This window comes from Pipistrellus hanaki, assembly GCF_964339955.1.
Source record: "Pipistrellus hanaki genome assembly, chromosome: 12".
NCBI lineage: Eukaryota > Metazoa > Chordata > Mammalia > Chiroptera > Vespertilionidae > Pipistrellus > Pipistrellus hanaki.
Genome location: NC_140514.1, coordinates 15,394,857 through 15,414,907, shown reverse-complemented (window position 1 = coordinate 15,414,907; position 20,051 = coordinate 15,394,857). Strand labels below are relative to the sequence as shown.

At 41.8% G+C, this 20,051-nt stretch overlaps 1 protein-coding gene across 1 annotated transcript in view; it reads left to right on the top strand.

Moving 5' to 3' along the window:
- Positions 1-13,641: 13,641 nt before the first annotated feature.
- SELENOI (selenoprotein I) overlaps positions 13,642-20,051 on the top strand; it is a 43,162-nt gene continuing 36,752 nt past the window's right edge. The window contains exon 1 of the mRNA XM_084900211.1: positions 13,642-13,847. Coding sequence (XP_084756337.1) covers positions 13,791-13,847 — 57 coding nt within the window. The 5' untranslated portion in view covers positions 13,642-13,790. The remainder of the gene's footprint in view (positions 13,848-20,051) is intronic.

The window sequence follows — 20,051 nt, the reverse complement described above, 5'->3', positions numbered from 1 at the left end:
AAGCACCTGACCGGAATCGAACCTGGGACCTTTCAGTCCCCAGACCGATGCTCTACCACTGAGCCAAACCGGTTTCAGCTAATCTTATTTTTTTTAAAATATATTTTTATTGATTTTGTACAGAGAGGAAGGGAGAAGGATAGAGAGTTAGAAACATCGATGAGAGAGAGTCATCGATCAGCTGCCTCTTGCACACCCCCTACTGCAGATATGCCCGCAACCAAGGTACATGCCCTTGACTGGAATTGAACTCGGGACCCTTCAGTCCCCAAGCCGATGCTCTATCCATTGAGCCAAACTGGTCTCGGCTTATTTTTTTATTTTTCAATTACAGTTGTCACTCAATAGTATATTAGTTTCAGGTGTACAGAGGAGTGGTTAGGCGTTTATATAACTTACAAAGTGATCTCCCTGATAAGTTTAGTACACACCTGGCACCACACATAGTAGACTATATTCCTTATACAGTACTTTACACCCATGTGTCTAGCTTTTAAAAGCCAATTTGTACTTCTTAATCCCTTCACCGTTTTTACCCAGCCCTGCTACTCCTCATCCCACCTGGCAACCTGTTCTCTGTATCTATGAGTCTGTTTGTTTTGTTTGTTTACTTTGTTTTTTAGATTCCACATATAAGGTAAATCATATGGTATTTGTATTTCTCTGTCTGACTGACTTCCCTTACCACAACCATCCTCTAGGTCAGTGTTTCCCAAACGTCTCTCACGATGAGAATCACCTGGTGGAGTTGTTACAATACAGATTCCTGAATCCCAACTAAGAAGTGCTAAACTAGAATTTTTGGAAACATATAGGTAAAACTGTATACTTAACTTAGTGCTCTGTCTTAGAGCACTTCGTAGTTGGGATTCAGGAATCTGTATTTTAACAACTCCACCAGGTGATTCTCATCATGAGAGAAGTTTGGGAAACACTGCTCTAGGTCATTCATGTTGTTACAAAAGTAAGATTTCATGCTTTTTCATAGCTCAGTAATATTCCTTTGTATATATGTACCACTTCTTCATCCAATCGTTCACTGATGGACACTTAGGTTGCTTCCATATCTTGGCTATTGTAAATAATGCTGCGATGAACAAAGGGATGTATATATATCTGAATCATATGAATTAGTGTTTTGGAATTCTTCTGATAAATACCCAGAAGTGAAATTGCTGAGTTATAAGGTAGTTCTATTTTTTAAGTTTTTGAGGAACCTCTATAGTGTTTACCTCAGTAGCTCTACCAATTTGTAATTCCACTAACAGTGCATGAGGGCTCCCTTTTCTCCACATCCTCACCAACACTTGTTTGTTAATTTATTGAAGGTAGGCATTTTGACAGCTGAGGCACTATTTCATTGTGGCTTTAATTTATAGTTCTCTTATGATTAGAGATGTTGAGAATGTTTTAATATGTCTGTTGGCCATTTATATGTCCTCTTCAGAGATATGTCTATTCAGTTCCTCTGCCCACTTCTTAATTGGATTGTTTGTTTTGGTGTTAAGTTGTATAAATTCTTTATATATTTTAGATATTAACCTCTTATCAGATGTATCACTGGTGAGTATATCTCCCATTCAGTAGGTTGTCTTTTTGTTTTGTTCATGGTTTCCTTTGCTGTGCAAAAACTTTTTAGTTTGATGTAGTCTCATTTGTTTTTCTCTTGTTTCATTTCAAAGGGCTAAACTTCTGTCTTCCTGGTGTGTAATTTTTATTTTATACAACAGAAAGACAGAAAATAAGTAAAAAATGGGAACAGTCAATTTACCGGAAAAAAAATATAGTTTGATAAACATATAAAACAACCAACTTAAGATACAAAAATGTAGCCCTAACCAGTTTGGTTCAGTGGATAGAGCGTTGGCCTGTGGACTAAAATGTCCCAGACTTGATTCCAGTCAAGGGCATATGTCCAGGTTGGGGGCTTGATCCCCAATAGGGGCATGTAGGAGGCAGCCAGTCAATGATTCTCTATCATCATTGATGTTTCTCTCTCTTTCTCCCTGAAATCAACAAAAATCTTACCTAATAACAGACAAACATGTAAATTGACCATACCTCTGCTACACCCACAGCCAATTAAGAGTATGCAAATTAACATGACAAAGATGGTGATTTAATTTGCGTATGCAGATGTAGAGTGGCTGGGAGGGGCAGGACACCTGCTATGAGGTGGAGGGGGCATGGCTAAGGGAGCTACAGGAGTGGTACTCCAGATAGAAGCCACGACTTTGCCGATCCTGCGTGGCTGGGAGTGAAGCTAGGGGAAGGAAGGCCTATTCTTGCACAAATATCGGGCAACGAGCCTCTAGTATATTATAAAAAAAGATATAAAAAAGCAAATAATAAGAAAATATTGTCAGCTACCAATTATCAAAAGACAAGATATTGATTATATTCAGTGTTGACAAAAATGTACTTGCACATAAGCACAAAAATGTGTATAAGGATGTTCAAGGCAGAGTTGTTTGTGGAAGCAAATGAGTTATCTCCATTTCAAAGGGATAGGTTAAGTAAAGATGAAATTTCCAAACAGAGAACATTGGGGGAAGTAGCTGTAAGAGGCCTTATGTAATATTTGTATTAAATGAATGAAGCCCATCAAGATATTAACAGTAGTTGTAACAAAATGGTAGGATTTATATCTTTTTCTACTTTTCTGTGTTTTTCAATTTTGTGTTCCATAATGGCGAAAATCTTAATAAAAATATCATATTTTACAGTCTCAACTTCTTTCTCATACACTGACCAAGTTCAGAGTCCTTCAGTTATGTCCAGGTGTCACCAGTTGTCAGCAAGTACCCACAGGGACGAATCACAGCTTAGACCTAGGGTGGGGTTCAGACACAGAGGTATTTATTGCTGCTATTTACCTACTCCCAAGTCTACGGTCAACCGTAAGGTTACTGACCTTTGTCTTTCTGCATACAGAATGATATTTGGAAACCAATAATTTTTTTCCCCTCTGCTGACAGCTTCTCTGAGCTCTGAGTTGCACCCTGGTCAAAGAAAGTCCCCTTTCTATTCTTTGCTTTGATCCCCAGGCCACGTCAGCTGGGTCTTTGATAACAAACATCTGCAATCCAGGCTTCTCTTATCTGTATCTGAACAAGTTATCTTAAAGCTTCCTTTGCTATGTAAACTATTAACAGGCTACTAACTAGTAAAAGTTGCTTAGACCTTTATCCCATATGAATCCTAACTTCTTATTTATCGCATTAAGTTATTAGAATATTAAATGATAAGATTGTTAGAGTGAGAAGGGACCTTAGCTGAGATATCATCTACTTCAACTCCAACTTTACAGAAAAGGAAAAGTAGTCAAGAGGGGAAACTGGTCAAATATCACACAGCTAGTAAATGGCAGGACTAAAAGGCTTTGAATCTAAGGAATCTAGATGGAGGGAATTAATAGAAAATTCTGGCTACAAAATGGAATAAAAAAAATAATAGAAGATAGAATTTGATTCTCAAGGAAGGCAGTACTTCAAAAAAGCTTTATGGAAAGTCACCTCATGAATACCTTACTTACCTAGAAGTCCTTTCTTCAGCAAATGGACCATTTGGAACACAGCTGAGTTCTACAAGGAACCAAAGGCCACAGAGATATTATATTGAGGGGTGTAGCTGGATCCATCAGGCAAGAAAAAGAACTAAAAGGCATCCATATTGGAAAATAAAAGTAAAATTATCTTTAATCACAGATAACATGATCTTATATTTAGAACATCCCAAGGATGTCCACCCAAAAAACTAGTAGTACTAATTAAAGTTTAGCAACTTTAATTACAAGTATATAAGAGCAATAGGTAAAAGATCATATTGTATTTGTGAAAATTAATAAATAAATTTGTGAAAATTAATAAATAAAATTTAAAAAAGAGTCAGGGAAATGGAACAGACGGACGATTCTCAGAAGGAAGGGAGTGTGGGAGTGTGTGGGAAGAGATTAAAGATATTATATGCATTACTATATGCATTACTTATGGACACAGGGTGGCGAGGGCCTGGGTTGGGGTGGGAACTGGATGGAGGGGAGCTGTAGGGGGGAAAAAGAGGGACATCTGTAATAATCTCAACAATAAATAAATAAATAAATAAATAAATAAATAGAGTTAGGAAGCTAGGAGAGAGAACCCTCACACAAGTGTCACTTAACACACACTACTGACCGACCCCACGACTGAATGTACCTTGGTGCATTTGTCAAAATATGATTTGGGCACAGCGGTCATGACAGTTGGGAAATATGGCATTTTGACAATGTATAGGGGAACAGAAAGTACACAGCCGTTTACCCAATTACAGTAACAGCTAATGAGCTAATCACGGGGGAGACAGAAAGTTCTAATATAGAAAGCACTTGTTTAAAATCGTTTGATGCAAAAAAGAGAAAAAGAAAAAAATTGTTTGATGCCATGAAATGCGTGATCTGTGAAATATGTGACGAGAGGCACTTTAACGTAAAGTCGGGTGCTATATATCTCTTCATAAAAAAAATGACATTTAGGACATCAAAAATTTAAAGTGCTCTGCCTCTCAAGAGCATGCATGTGCCTTTCTTCGCTCCGTGCAGCTCCTCAACTCAGGGTTCCCACCAGACTTGCAACCAGACGAGCGATGGGCAGCGGCAGCTAAACCCGTACACCTGCCTCCAGGGTCTCCTTTTCCTGACCTTTCAGTGAGCCAAAGCAGCCCCACCTCAGCACCTCTGTTGCTTCTTCTAGCTTAAGTTCTTCCTTGTTTTATTGTCCCCGTTTTAATAAATCTACTCTCAAAAAAACAAAAAACAAACAAACAACCACACAAAACTTACAGAAGTGGTATAAAATGATTCAGATAGAGTAGTAAGGATTTCTGATATCATATGACTTCAGCATCTAACTCCGGGTCCTAGAATGAGACCCCATACTTGCTGTCCGGAATACTACAGAAAGCCCTGACTCAGCATTTATATTCAAGTATTTGCCCCAAAGCACAGCTTAGAGAAGCAGAAGAAACTCATGGAATTTCTGATGCTATCTTTGAGTCCTACAAGATGTGGGGAAAACCGGGACTTTAGAACAGAACAGAATTTTTTTCTTCTAGGTAAAATAATTTCAAATCCTCTAAACCAGGGACCTACCTGATTTTAATGTATAATTCAGGCTATCAAAATCTTAATAAGCTTGAGTATCTGTTAAGCAACATCCCGTATCTATGTAGACCCATCTGTTAAAATAACTTTATAATTTTGGAGGTGTAAGGTGGCTTAGCTAAGTATGAAATGAAATCCTGAAAATATATAGGACAAGATGACTGCTTTGAGTAGGAAGAATGTGAGCTATCTTATACAAATCACAAAAGACTACAACATGGTAATATTACTCCATGAAAGAAGAATGATTTTTTTCTTTCTTCTTCTATGAGCAAAAAACTATACAGGTTCAGGTTTGAGAAAGCGTAACTAATGGAAAAGCCGGAGTCAGCCAGCTGGAGGTCAAAACCAGCGTCATTACTGGAAAGCTGGGTAGGAGAAGGTGGTTTAAATCTCAGTCAGATGCACCTTCTAGTCATCGACCCTGAACTGAAATTACTTCCCCAGAATTTACTGACACAGCGGACCACCTCCAGGCCTCCCTTTTGGGGAAGGGGAAGCTAACAATGAGCCCGGAGGATTGGCCCCTTCCAAAGAGGGAGCACCCAGGGCTCATTCTCTTGGTCCTCCCCGTCAGATAAGTCCCATTTTGCTTGGGGAAAAGGGAGAGGGAAAAAAGACTCTCACTCTGGGGAGCAGCAGTTTCCTCCCCTCTGGGGAAGGGAGAAAAGAACAGGGAATAAGCATTCCTAGCTAACACCATGCAAAAGTGACTACAACAAAATTTAATATTCTAGTGAGCAAGCTGATAAAACATCATTTAACTAATGACAAAATATATCAATATAGTAATTTTATAAAATTAGTAAACCTAGGAAATATTTCTGAACACCTTGTTAGAAGCCTTACAAAAGTATGCGTCAAGGGCAAAAATAGTAGGTATGTGTACTGGAAACCTGCTCTTTTTGCTTATGTTCCACTTTCTTTCCTTCCTTCCCCACATCCCCCCACTTATTTTCTGACTCACTTCCTAGAAACTGTCCTTTACCCATAATCACAGTTTACCGTGGTAAACTGTGATTATGGGTAATTACAGTTTATACAGGCTACCCCCTGACTGTAGCGATTTTGTAACTGGGACCTAGTGAGAGCCTGAAGTTAGACCCACACATGTAAAAGTCAGCAGCTACTGGTTTTCTGTCATGAGGATGGAGAAATGGTCTGAGCTCAAAGGAAAAGTGAAGCTAAAGAGCAGACGGAAACAGAAACAAACCTGAACGGAGTCCCTTGTTTTAACTTTATTTTATTCCAAGAGCCCAACTTCTTTTCATCATCTCCCTTTTTGCTTGAGAGACTGAGACCTTGTTTCTGTTATTTGCAGCTAAAGGAATGTGTGTTGGCACATGCTCAGAAAAGCCAAGGAAGCTGTGATGGTGGAAAAGTGGTCATTATTTAAGATAGTACGGGATTTAAGGGCCTCATATGTTTCAAGACAACCACTTCATCTTTCTAGACTTCAGTTTCATGTTAATAAAACGAAGGAGTTAAATTAGATAGCCTTTGTAGTACCTTGCAAAAGTTGTTTCAGTTCTTTCTGGCATTCACGGTTTCTTTTCTTTAAAGGAATATAGATCTAACTTTATTATAATACTAGAGGCCTGGTGCACGAATTCATGCGGGGTCTCTGGGCCTGGCCTGTGGGATCTGGCTGAAACCGGCTCTCCAACATCCCCCAAGGGGTCCCAGATTGTGAGAGAGCACAGGGCAGGCCAAGAAACCCCATGGTGCATGGATTGGGGCTGGGAGGGATATGGTAGGTTGGCCAGCAGGGTCCAAGCATTCCCACTTCTCCTGAGAGAATTCCGTGGCCACACCCATTAGCTTCACTTCTAGGTTTCTGGCTCTTCTTTATCTTCTGTTACATTCTCAGGTAAGATCAGTCTTATTTTACTATTATTATTGTTAATCCTCACCCAATGATATTTTTCCATTGAATTTTAGAGAGATTAAAAGGGAGGGGGAGAAACACACAGAGAGAAACACCAATGTGCCCTTGAGTGGAATTGAACCTAGGCCCCTTCAGCCCACAGTCTGGTGCTCTACCCACTGAGCCAAACTGGCTAGGTTGAGACCAGTCTTGATACATCCAGACCCGGGTGGGAAGGCAGGGATGGTAATTTGACCATCCAGAGAGACCTCCAAGCCCAGGGAGCAAACAGGGGGCTGTGGATCTGTGAAGCCCAGGTCTGAAAAAGATCTGAGATTCACTCCGGCACATGTGTCTAGCTTTCATGGTTTCTGATGCAAAACCCACAGTCATTTGATTCATTTCCTTCCTGTAAATAATATATTATTTCTCCTTGGCTGCTTTCAATATATTTAAAAAAAAATCTTTATAGTCTTTAGTAGTTATGAGGTGTCTAAGCTGGGCGTTCTTTAGACTCATCTTGTTTTGGATTCACTAAGATTTTTCTACAGGTTTGTTTTCCCGCAAATTTCAGCCATTATCTTTTCAAATATTTTTTCCTGCCCCATATTCCTTCTCTTGTCTTTCTTGGGCTCAAATACACAAATTATAAGCTTTTTGGTTTTTTCCCCATAGACACTCCCCACCATGACTTTGTTCAGTTTTTCAATCTTTTTCCTCCCTGTTGTGAACAATAGGTGTTCAGTTAAGGGTTTGAGATGGGAGATTATCCTGGATTATTTCAGTGGGCCCAATATAATCACAAGGTCCTTATAAAAGGGAGGCAGGAATGAGACAAAAAAAAAAAAAAAAAAAAAAAAAAAAAAAAGAGGAGATCTACAACAGAGATTGGAGTGATGGGCTTTGAAGATGGAGGAAGGGACCATGAGCGAAGGAATGCAGAAGCTGGAAAAGGCAAGGAGGTGGATTCTTCCTTGGAGTCTCCAGAAAAATGCAATGCCACTGACATCTTGATCTTAATTCTGTTTTATTTCATACTACTGACCCTTGAACAGTAAAATACTACATTTGTGTTGTGTTAAGCTATAATATTTGTAGTAATTTGTTACAGCAGCAATAGAAAATTAATTCAGAGCCCATGCAGTAGTCTAAAAATGTTGGGTTATTATATTTTTCAGTTCTAATATTTTTATTCAGTTCTTTATATTTTCTATTTTATCACTGTAACTTTTCATTAATTTCAAGAGTATTCATACTTACCAATGACATTTTTAGAATAATTGCTTTAATGTCTTTTTCTGATAAATTCCAGCATCTGTGGCCTTTGAGCATTGGTGTTTGTTGATTTATTTTTTCACATGTATGTTGAGATTTCCTGATTCTTCATATGCAAAATAATTTTGGATTGTATCTTGGACATATGAGACCATGGATATTGTTTAAACCTTATGGGAAGTGTTGATATTTTCGTGTTAGGAGGCAATTGACTTGTTTTGGTTTAGGTCATAAATTCTGACCAAACCGCTGTGGTTCATTTTCAACATCAGTTCCCTCTTCAAGTCTTTGCGGTGCTATTCAGATCTACTGCATATATGTGCCACCCAGTGGCCAGTCTGGGACCCGGGGGATGACCTATTTCTTAGAGCAGTTCTAAGTCTATGGTATGCTCTTTACGGTCAGATCCATGCATGCACAACTGGGAGATGATCTTGAGAGTTTATAAAACTCCATGGGCTCATCCTCCTGAACTCTTCTCTCAATTTACTAATACTCTAGTCAAAGCAGCATGCGCAGTATTCTTTCTGCCCTTGATGAGCAGATGAAGTCCTTATCAAATGGCGCTGCTCATTCAGCAAAATGATGACAGAATGTCTGTGTCCTGTAAACTCTGGAACATGGTGACATTCTATTTTGTCCCCATCATGGTAGAATGAAAGCTTATGAAGTTGTCCCTTCTCTAGTCTGTGGCAATGTCCTTAACCGCTAGCCAGCATGTCATAGTCTTTTTCATCTAGAAACTTAGCTGTGAAATATGGCGAGCTTGAGATAATTCTTTGCAACAGCGGACATTCCATTTCAAAGTCCATTCAGCTCAACGCTCCACAGAAACAGTGATGAAACCCTTCAGCTGCAGAAACTCTGGACCTTTTGAAAATATGCGGATATTGGAATGAACTTTCATGAAACCTTGTGATGACAAATGATTTTTGAACTGGTATGTTTCTGCCAAAAGCAGTGATTACTACAAACTACCCTATTTTTACTGGCCACATTCTATTCTAAGTTGAATTCAGCTTTAGTTTTGAAAAAAGAAATGGTCTCACTCTGGGCTCACCTTTAACGTAAGACCATAAGAATCAGAGGAGTGGTTAGGGCTCTTTGTCCAGCTCAGCAACCTAAGACATGGGCTCTAGGAGATGTGTTCCTGGGCCATACAGTGCTTGACTACATGGGCATCCCTCCAAAGTGGAACTTTGCAAACTATTTCTATGATTAGATATTTCAGACGTTCCCACCTGGTAATAAGTTGTGAGCTGTTGACATTAAAGATGACATTTGCTAAAAGCTAAACAATTGTTTCTGATCATTCATTAATGTGGTTTTATGATTTTTCATACAAAACGTTTTAAAAAATATATTTTATTGATTTCAGAGGGAGACAGAGAAGGAGAAACATCAATGATGAGAACCATCCATCATCTGCTGGAGACATGTCCCCTACTGGGGATCAAGTCACCACCTGGGGATGTGCCCTAACAGGAATCAAGTCATGACCTCCTTGTTCATAGATTGAGGCTCAACCACTGAGCCATGCTGGCCTGTTCTTTTATTCCAACTGGGTAGCATTCATATAATCATCATTACGTAGTTAGTACATGCTTTTGAAAAACACTTCTCTAAATGCATTATAGAAGAGCTAAGAATATTCTCAAGTATTCTTAGGACACTCATGTTATTCCTTTTTAAAATATCCTTTACACTCAGGATAAAATCCAGCCTCCTCAAATCTAACTGGTGTGATGAGATAGCTAGAAGTCATTTGATGAGTTACAATTGCCAACAGGAAGTGAATTGATGACATAATAAAAATGAGTGTGGATACCATCCTCTCTCTTTAACTCTGGGATAGAATTAGTTTGGACCTTTATTTCAGAACTAAAGAATAAATCTGCCCAAAGAGGAGTTTGCATTCAATTAAGATCCCAGTGAATTTGGGCAACACAGAATATCTACATTAAAAATATAAAACCAGCCGAAACCGGTTTGGCTCAGTGGTAGAGCGTCGGTCTGAGGACTGAAAGGTCCCAGGTTCGATTCCAGTCAAGGGCATGTACATTGGTTGCGGGCACATCCCCGGTAGGGGGTGTGCAAGAGGCAGCTGGTCGATGTTTCTCTCTCATTGACGTTTCTAGCTCTTTATCTCTCTCCCTTCCTCTCTGTAAAAAAATCAATAAAATATATTTAAAAAAATATATAAAACCAAGCAAATAAACAACTTATAAAAAAAAAATGGCGTTGATTTTAAGTTATCACAGCAATGCAGGCTTGTTGAAAAAAAAAAAAGAACAATTGAAAAATGTGTAACTGAGAAACGCAGGGCTGGCTCACTTTCTGGTCATAAAACAAACCAATTTACATACGTACTTTCCTTCTGACTGTTACTTAAAAGGTGTTATGTTCCCTGTCCTTATTTTTAAAAATGAAACGAGCACAACTTTTCATGTTGTTCTCAAACACACAAAAGAAACATTCAAGAAAGTTTTCCCCCACCCCCTTGAATTTAGTTCCTCAGATTGTTTTTTCTTGAGAGAGTGTGAATTTTAAAAAATTTTTAGAAAGGAAATTTATTAAAGAGTGGTCCAAGAATTGGAAATGACATTACTGTTCATCAGCAGTAGAATGGATAAACACACTGTAGAGAGTTTTACAATGAACTACCATACTTTAAACCACCCAGAAATTAACATAAAATGAAAGAACTAGATCTATATGTATCGACATGGATCAACCTAGAACAATGTTAACTGTAAAAAATGTTGCAAGAGTTTAGGAACAGTGGGATACTATTTAAGCACACACACAAGCATAAGCACAAGCACAAGATAATACTATATTGCATCGGGATATGAACATATGTAATAAAAGTAAAAAATATGAAAAGAACAATCAACAACAACTACAAGACAATGTTAAGTTGGGGGACAAAAGGGAAAGGAGGGCGAAGAGCTGGAACTTTAGCTGAAGCATTAAAAAAACGACTCTGAAGCACAATGGCAAAAGAATAACATCTGTTAATCCTAGTGGTGCTTTATGGATACAAGTGTATTGCTTTCTATATATTATAGTTAAAGTGGATAATGATGATGATGGCAAAGAACAGAGGGAACAGAGACCCTGTTTTGGTGTTGACTGTTAGGAGAGCACTGATTCATCCTTATGTTTCTTCCTATTAAAAGATAACTTTCTGGACTGAACATAAACTGTGCACCTATAGATGAGATCAATGGGGGGTGTGGAAAGGGCAGAGGGTGGGGTGAGAACCTGGTGGAGGGGAGCAATGGAGGGGAAAAAAATGAGGGACATTTGTAATATTATGAACAATAAAGATTTATTTAAAATTAAAATAAATAAACAAATAAAAGATAACTCTGGATACAATATACAATATGTCTATTATATTATAATATGTATATCATACTGTTTAGATACCTTCTTTTTTCCTAGTTTGAGTCATTTTGATATTTATAAACAAAAAAGTGAGTGATTATTTTTTCTATTGTTTTTATTTAGCCACTTTTAGCACATACACAGGTCTAACAGCCAAAAGGCAGAGAGGAAATGAGCTCCTGCCCAGTTCCCCACAGTCCCACCTTGTGGTTGACACTGCTGTGGGCCCCTCGTCCTCGCCAGCACACACGGGCATGCACCCTGGCTGCTTTACCCAAAGCTGTCCTGCGTTTGCTCAGTTTCACATCATGTGCATGTCCCTCCCCAACATCTCCATTAAAGAAAAAACCAAACTGTTAATGGTTGGGGTAAGATTCTCCCAATGGCAATAGTTTCTACCCTGTAAAGAGAGACTGAGGGGGCGGGAGGTGTCTTCTGAAAACTGTGCATTAAAAAAAAATAATAAAATTAAAAAAAAAATATATATATATTTATTAATTTCAGAGAGGAAAGGAGGGAGAGAGAGAAACAATGATGAGAGAATCACTGATTGGCTGCCTCCTGCAGGCCCCACACTGGGGACTGAGCCTGCAACCCCGGCATGTGCCCTGACTGGGAATCAAACCGTGACCTAAACCGTGACCTTATGGTTCACAGGTCAACGCTCAATTACTGAGCAACACCAGCGGGCAGGCTGTGCATTTTTTAAGCCACAAGGAAGGAGAAGTCAAAAGTAGCTCTGGCCTTGAACCTGGCTCTCTCTGGGAACATCTCTGCCAGACCCCATGCTCATGTAGTTCCCTGTCATTCTCTCCCAGCTCCTCCCCTGTCTTTTTGGTCACCTTTTGTGGGCAATTCCTCCTCAGAACTGGGGCAGTGCCAGCATTGGCGTGGCTGCCAGGACCCCAGCCACAACGGTGTCTTCTTTCATGAGATAATTACCTCTTCTAATGTACGTTTAGGCCTTCATTTCTAAAAGAAAAGTTTTACTTCTAGCACATATAACATTTAAAGCACTTATACAAGAGATGGGGTCTTAAAAATTGCCTGTTTGTTTGTTAGCTGATTAGGTTCAGTGTATCCACTATCGAGTGTCGGCCTTTTCTGTCCAGTTATAATTAAGCACAATGAATAAAAACGGTATTATTTGAGGACCTGCTGGATTATTGTAGGCCTTTCCATTGAAAAGTGAGGCATACCTGTAATAATCCTGGGTTAGGTCACCTGAATTGTGATTGTATTGCTATCTTCAGTGTTATGAGATTGGTGCACTAGCCATCGATCCAGTTTTCTTTCTATAATTCACTGGCTCCAGTGATGCAAACACACTTCTTTCAAGCGTTCTGGAGGAGCCCTAGAGACTCAGCAGTGCTTTCTTTCTGGATGGGAGACATTACCTTTCTGAGGAGGTCCAAGGTTCAGAACGCTGACCTGCGGGCTTTGCCTCCAGTGCTTTCACGCCCCTTTACCGTCTGCAAGAAGCCTGTCACCAGCTTCTCTATGTCAAGTCATCCCTTTCCTCTCCAACCCCCTCCCAAATGCCAGGAGCTGCAAGCACGCCAGGCACCATCCTTTTTCTGGTTTTACTTCTGCTCTTTTACGACTTGAGGGAACAAAACCCTCTTCCCTGAGATACTGCTGAACAAGCTCACATGCATTCCATCCATCCGCAAGACTAAAAAGGCAGCGGCTGGGGACCACCATCGCTGCCCTTAGCCACGGGCGAGGGGCAAAGTCCCTTCGGAAGTGACCTTTCACCTCTCTTCTCGCCTCCACTCACCAATTTTGACGCTAGCCAATGAAGTGATGAGGAGATCTGGAAGGCGGGGCTTAGTGTTACGCTCTTCACGCTGATTGGACCTCCCCGGTGTGAGGGGCGGACCGCGTGAGCCGGCTGGCCGCCTTCCCCTCGGTGGGCGGGGAGAGACGTGAGGACTGCGCTTGCGCGCCGGGAGGTGGCAGAGTGGCCGGGGCGGATACGCATGCGTGGTGGGCGGAGCTCGGCTCTCCTTTTACCAATATTCCCAGCCCTGCTCGCCCCATCCCTGCCTCGCCGGGGCTGGTGCTTTCGCGCTGCTGCGTTGGGGAGAGTGGCCGCTCGGTGTCCGGGTCGCCATGGCTGGTTACGAGTACGTGAGCGCGGAGCAGCTGGCTGGCTTTGACAAGTACAAGGTAGCGCGGCGGGCCCCGCGGGCACCCCTGTGCCTCCGGGTCCCGGCCTCTCCCGGGCGGCGGAGGACCGGCGCGGTCCGTGTCACCTTGTGCCGCGTGGCCCAGGGCGGGCTGGCCGGCGTTTCTCCGGGGCGGGGGGCGGGGGGGGTGGTCCCGTGGAGTCCTGGGGCCTTGGGTTCGGCGTGCGAGGGGCCACCCTAGGCTCGCCGCCCCGACTCCGGCACCCTCCCGGATCGCCCTCGCCTTCGGGGACCGCTCGGCGAGGGGAGAACCAGAGAATCCTCTTCGCTTCGTTACTTCATCATCATTATTTCCTAGCGCCTCCCCCCGAGAAGGGATGGGATCTAAGGTTCTTGATGGTCTTCATTTTAATGACGTTTCTCCCCGCCTTTGCTGGGATACAACTTCAGAGATGGAGATGATCCTTGAGCAGATAGGCCCGGGGAGGGAGGGAGAGAGGGAGGGAGGGAGGGACGGCTGAGGCCGGGCTGCAGAGGCTGGTGGCGCCTGGGCTGCAGAGGGAGAAAAGGCACCCCGGAAGGAACTGGGTGGAAAGAGTAACCTGTACACCCGAAACCGAACCTGGTACCCAGATCCACGGCAATCCATTGATTTGGCTTTGGGCCAAATGATGTGCCTGCTGTGCAGAATGATTGTAAGAATTTGAAAAGCTCCTGGCACCTAGTGGGCCTCGAGTAGATGCTTAGTTTCCCCTCCACATCTGGTTCATGGTCATTGCTCCTTTCCCAGCGAATAGCTCCTCTGTCCGTCACGATGTCCAGGCGTGAAATCTGGCAATAACCTTTCATCCCTGTTCCTCTACCCCACCCACTAGCCGGTGAATCACCAGATATTCTTTCATTTTTTTTTTTTTAGCCTAACCTGGAAGACTAGTTTCATTACCACCCTCCCCACAAACACTTTATGTGTTTGTTTATTTGTTTAGTAGTAATGTTTTTATTTTAGAATATTTTACTATAGATTTTTTCAGAAAAATTGTGAAGATAGTACAGAGTTTCTGTATATTCTACACCCAGTTTTCCTTATTACTAACATTTTACGTTGTTGGTATGGTACATTTGTCACAATTAATAAACCAATATTTATACATTATTAACTGAAGCCCACACTTTATTCAGATTGCCTTAGTTTTTTAACCTAATGCCCTTTGTGTGTGTGTGTGTGTGTGTCCCAGGATCTCATCCAGGACACCACATTACATTTAAGCATCATGCCTCCTCAGGCTCCTCTCGGCTATACACAATTTCTCAGACTTTTTGTTTTTCACAACCTTGCTAGTTTTTGAGAAGCTCTGGTCAGGTGTTTTGTAGAATCTCCCTCAGTTGGGACTTGCCTGATGTTTTTCTCATGATTAGATGAGGGTTATGAGTTTTTGGGAGGATGGCTCATTGTATCTTATGAAGAGGATATGCTGTTAGCCTCGGCTGGATAGTTCATTTAGGGTGTTGTCCAGATATGTCAAGGTTGTGGGTTCAATCCCCTGTCCGGGCACAAACTATAAGAATCAAGTGGAACAACAAGTCCATGCCTGCCTCTCTCTCTCTCTCTCTCTCTCTCTCTCTCTCTCTCTCTCTCTCTCTCTCTCTCTTTCTCCCCCCCTCCCTCTTCTTCCCTCCCTCCCCTCCCTTCCCCCTTTTTCCTTCTCCTCCCCCTCTCTTCCAACCCCCTCCCTCACTTCCTCCTTCCCTCTCTCTAAAATAAATAAGTTTAAAAAGTGCTACCAACATGACTTATCCCCGTTGATACTGACGCTGATCGCCTGGCTTAGGCAGTGTTTGTTAGGTTTCTCCTCCTAAAGTGACTGTCTTTGGAAGGGCGTTTCTGTGCACAGCCCACACTCTCCAGCAACGGAGAGTTATGTTCTACCCCTTGAGGGCAGAGAAAACTATTTGGAATTGTGCTTGGAGGATTTGTCTTCCCTATGCATATTTATTTATTCAGTCATATCAGTGGGAGTTCATGGTATTTAATTTATACTTTGGGTTATAATCCAATACTACTTTATTTTGTTGACCACCTATATTCACTTTATCCTTCCAATTCTTTTTCTGTTTCATAGTGGCCTTTTTTTTTTTTTTTTTTTTTTTTTTTAAAGGAATTTAGTCATAGCATTTCTTTGCTTAAAATCCTTCACTGTCTTCCCATTGCTTTTGGAATGAAGTCCAAAAATCCATAACATGAGCTCCATGGCTCTGAGTAGTGTATGTCCAGCTTCACATCATGCCACTCATGGCCCCTCCCAGCCTTAGTAGAGGCTCCCTGCCCCCTTTCTTTCTCCCCACACACCTTTCCCCCAGGTCTTTAATGTTGTTATGTCTGCCAGGAATGTAGCTTCCTGCCCTATTTATGCTCATCTTCATATCTTAAATGTTAATTCTTCAGAGAAGCATTCCCTAATTATTGCTTTCCCCTTAACTGTGCTCGGTACACTGCTTCTGTAGGGAATTAGCTCTTTGGTGTATCTCCCTGGTAGAATGTAAGACAAGTAGGTAGACTTGTCTTAGGGACCACCATGACCTGGGCACCGTGCCACAGTGCTTACTGGACACCCAGTAAACCTTTGTGGAATGAATGAATAATTGAAAAAGTCACAGTGGATTGTGTCTAACTGGAATTGGGAATACTGTCAGGGACCTCAGAAGGTCACATGGTATGTTCCTCGGTCTTCAAGCAATATAGTGCCATTGCCATTTGAACTTCGGTGCTGCTGACTTGTCTTACAATTTTAAGTAAAAAGAAGTTCCAGAGCCGTGGTAACCCAGGCCAGGGCTTTCCAGTTTTCATTAATGGGTGTTATTAACCCGGTAACCTCCTGTTTCCTTTAAGCTGTACTCCCTTTCTGTTATCTGTTTTTCATTGTAAATATTGACCTATGAAACTTTTTCTTCTTTACCAGGATCTATCTTTCTCGGTCAGTGCCCATAGGAGAGCTGTCTCACTTGCAGCAATGTCTGTACAGGAACTCTCTTCTCTTATAAGCAGTCTTCTCTAGATTGATATTTTCCACTAAGTAGGGTCCTCACTTACAGAAAAATTTAGTGTGCTCCTCTGGTCCTATTTCTCCCCTTCCCTTATCTGAGTCACTTCCGGAGTCTGACAGCAGATTTCCTGTCATCCTGGAAAACAAAGGTCAATTAAGCAAGCATCCAATGTTTACTAAAATGTAGTTTGCTACCCACTGAGCCAAACTGGCTAGGACAGTACTATGTTCATTTTAAAAAGTATGAATCCAAGGGTGTCCCAAGGAGACATGTGTGGTCATTACTGGAATGTGAATCACACCTAGAGATCTTTAATTCCTGAAGATCACACGTTCCCATTGTGTGGTCTTTGATAGTAAGTCATTTATGAGTGCTTGCTGAACGAAAACAGCTTTACCCATAAATGGGTCAAGACTTAAAATACTCAAAAGAGATTTTATTCCCTGATGTGACCCTGTATATCAGAGCAAAGAGATGTAGAGAAAAATGGATACTATAAAAGCAGCTAGTGGAAAAATTACTTTTAAGCTAGTTTAATGTATCTTCTCTGGAGGTACATCTGAGAGCTGCAGCTGGAAACCTGGCAGTTACTCAGAATAACTGCCGAGAGGTGTGCACACGCTGAGCGGTCATTGGGTTTCTGGAATCTGGGGCTGGAAGACAATTCATTTTCAGTACAGAAGAAAGCATGGATGGGCTCGGTGTCAGATACTCTCTTAACCCTGTGTTCTCTGCTGTGTTACCACAGATTTGTTAAGCAGTTAAATAATTAGTGTCTGCCTTCTCTGTTAGGATATGCGCTCTGGGAGGGCAGGGTCTCCTTCAACATGACCAAGGTCTAGCACATGAACAGACTGGGCTCTCCACTTATTTATTGAAGGAATGGGAGTGTAAAAGAATAGAGCCATTGCGGAAGGCGGTAAAAGGGAGCTGTGCATCTCCTGGATGTCGGAAGGAGACTTTTGTATTTTGAATGTGTAAAATGTCAGGGTGTTCCTGGGGAGATGAGGAGACCTCAGTTCTTGCCTTCTTGAAGGAAAGATTTCAGTCCGAAGACAAAGTGCAGCAAAGCAAGCCAGAATTTATTGGCTGCCGCAAAAAATATGCTTAGGGCAGTGAAACAAGGAAGGGCATAACAGGTGGGGAACCTTTTTTTCTGCCAAGGGCCATTTGGATATTTATAACATCATTCATTGGCCCTACAACATTATCAACCTAAAAACTAGCCTGCTGTATTTGGTCAAACATGTAATTAACTCACCCCCAATGCCTCGCAGGGCCAGACCCAATGATTTCTGGAGCTTATGTGGCCCGCGGGCCCTGGGATCTGATGTTCCCCACCCTGGGGAAAAGTAGCAGAGAGCCTGCTCCAGGGTCCTTCATCTTGAGCTTATTTCTCTCTTTCGCTGATGGAAGTCTTAAGGGAGGTGTCAGGGGAGGTCTCAATAGAATATTCATCAGCTTTCCAAGTGTGTGCTTTCAGGGTCATAGTCTCCACTGATTGGTCCTCACAGACCAGAGAGTCATCAGTTAATACATCTGGTTCAGAGGCAGCCATTGTGCAACTTGTCTGGTTTTGCTGCTTTTCTGGGCCTGGAGCTGAAAAACAACTGAAGCCGAGTATATTCTCCTTCTTTATGGAGGAGAAGTCAGGGGGTCTAGACCACATGACCAGGGAGTGATAGACTAGGGCAGTGGTCGGCAAACTCATTAGTCAACAGAGCTGCATGTGGCTCGAGAGCTGAAATTTGCCAACCACTGCCCTAGGGGCAGAGAGGTTACCCTGGGGTGGGAGGTTCTTGTTTTCCCCATTTGCCCCTTGCTAGGCACCCAGGGCTTTGTGCCCTGGGGAGTTTCTGTACCTTGCCAGTGGTCCTTGCTCTGCTCTTGTCTAACTGCCTATAACCCATCATTGTTCTCTGTTACTTACAAATGCTCCTACAGACAATTATGTTGAGGGGTTTTACCCACATGATGCTTTCAGTCTTCTCTTCTACCTATTCTTCAGACAGGGATTGTAGTTGAAGGGTTTTCCGGTTTACCTAAGGGAGGAACTTCTATTGTGATTTACCTGAACTGACCTAGGGAAGACATAGTTTTAATGGATAGTGTAGCAGCTCGTTTCAAATTGTATCGTTTGTTTTCCTTCACGTTGTATCATTTTGCTTCAGAGGAAGTACTGTTCTGTGAAATATCTTGTTTAGTCTTAGGAATATAATGTAATGAGTTGGTTCTGCTGCTATTGTAGTTAATTAATTTGGATATCAATAATAAAACCTGATTATAGGAATCGTGACTATTGTGAATTAATTATTATTATAATTAAGATTGTAAAGAGAGACTGCATCTCAATGGTAACGCTAAAGAACTAGAATCTGGTCTTCACTCTTACTGGTTCATACAATTTAATATGTTTTTAAATTTAATAAGCATTTATTGAGGGCTCAGTCTGTCAGGCAGTGCATTTTTGGAGGCTAACATTAAGCTAGGTGAAAATTCTGCCTTAAAGGACCTAGTTTGGTGGCATATCACAAGTAAATAGTGATAAATAATCAATAAGTTAGGTAAGTTCAGGCTGCTATGGGAGAGGAGAAGGAATGGAGCTGAGAGTGAGGGATGGAGCTGAGGAAGGCTTCCGAGAAGGGAAGGAGCGGAACGTTGAGCTCAGCCTAGGAAGATGAAGGCTGAGTAGCCCTGGTAATGCCAGGTAAAGAGGGGAGACCAGGCTTTGCAGTGCAAGGCAGCAATGGAGTGCGAGGGCTAGAGGCCTGCGAGTGTTTTCTGGGAACCATGAGAGAGGCTTAGTGATGAAGTGGCAGGAGAGGAGACTGAGAGGGAGGCGGACACTGTCAGAGGAGGAGGATTTGATGTCAAGGTCTTCTGGATTTTGTCCTGTAATCAGTGTTTTTATGGTCCAAGGACTATTGGCGTCAGAATCCCGTGGGATAAAAAAAGTTTTTAAATATGTTTTTATTGATTTTAGAGAGGAAAGGAGTGTAAGAGAGAGAAACATCGATCAGCTGCCCTCTGCAGGCTCTCTACTGGGCATTGAGCCACATGGCTAGAGTGGGAAAATGTTTTTTTTAAAAATATATATTTTATTGACTTTTTTGCAGAGAGGAATGGAGAGGGAGAGGGATAGAGAGTTAGAAACATCAATGAGAAAAACATCGATTCAGCTGCCTCCCACACACTCTACTGG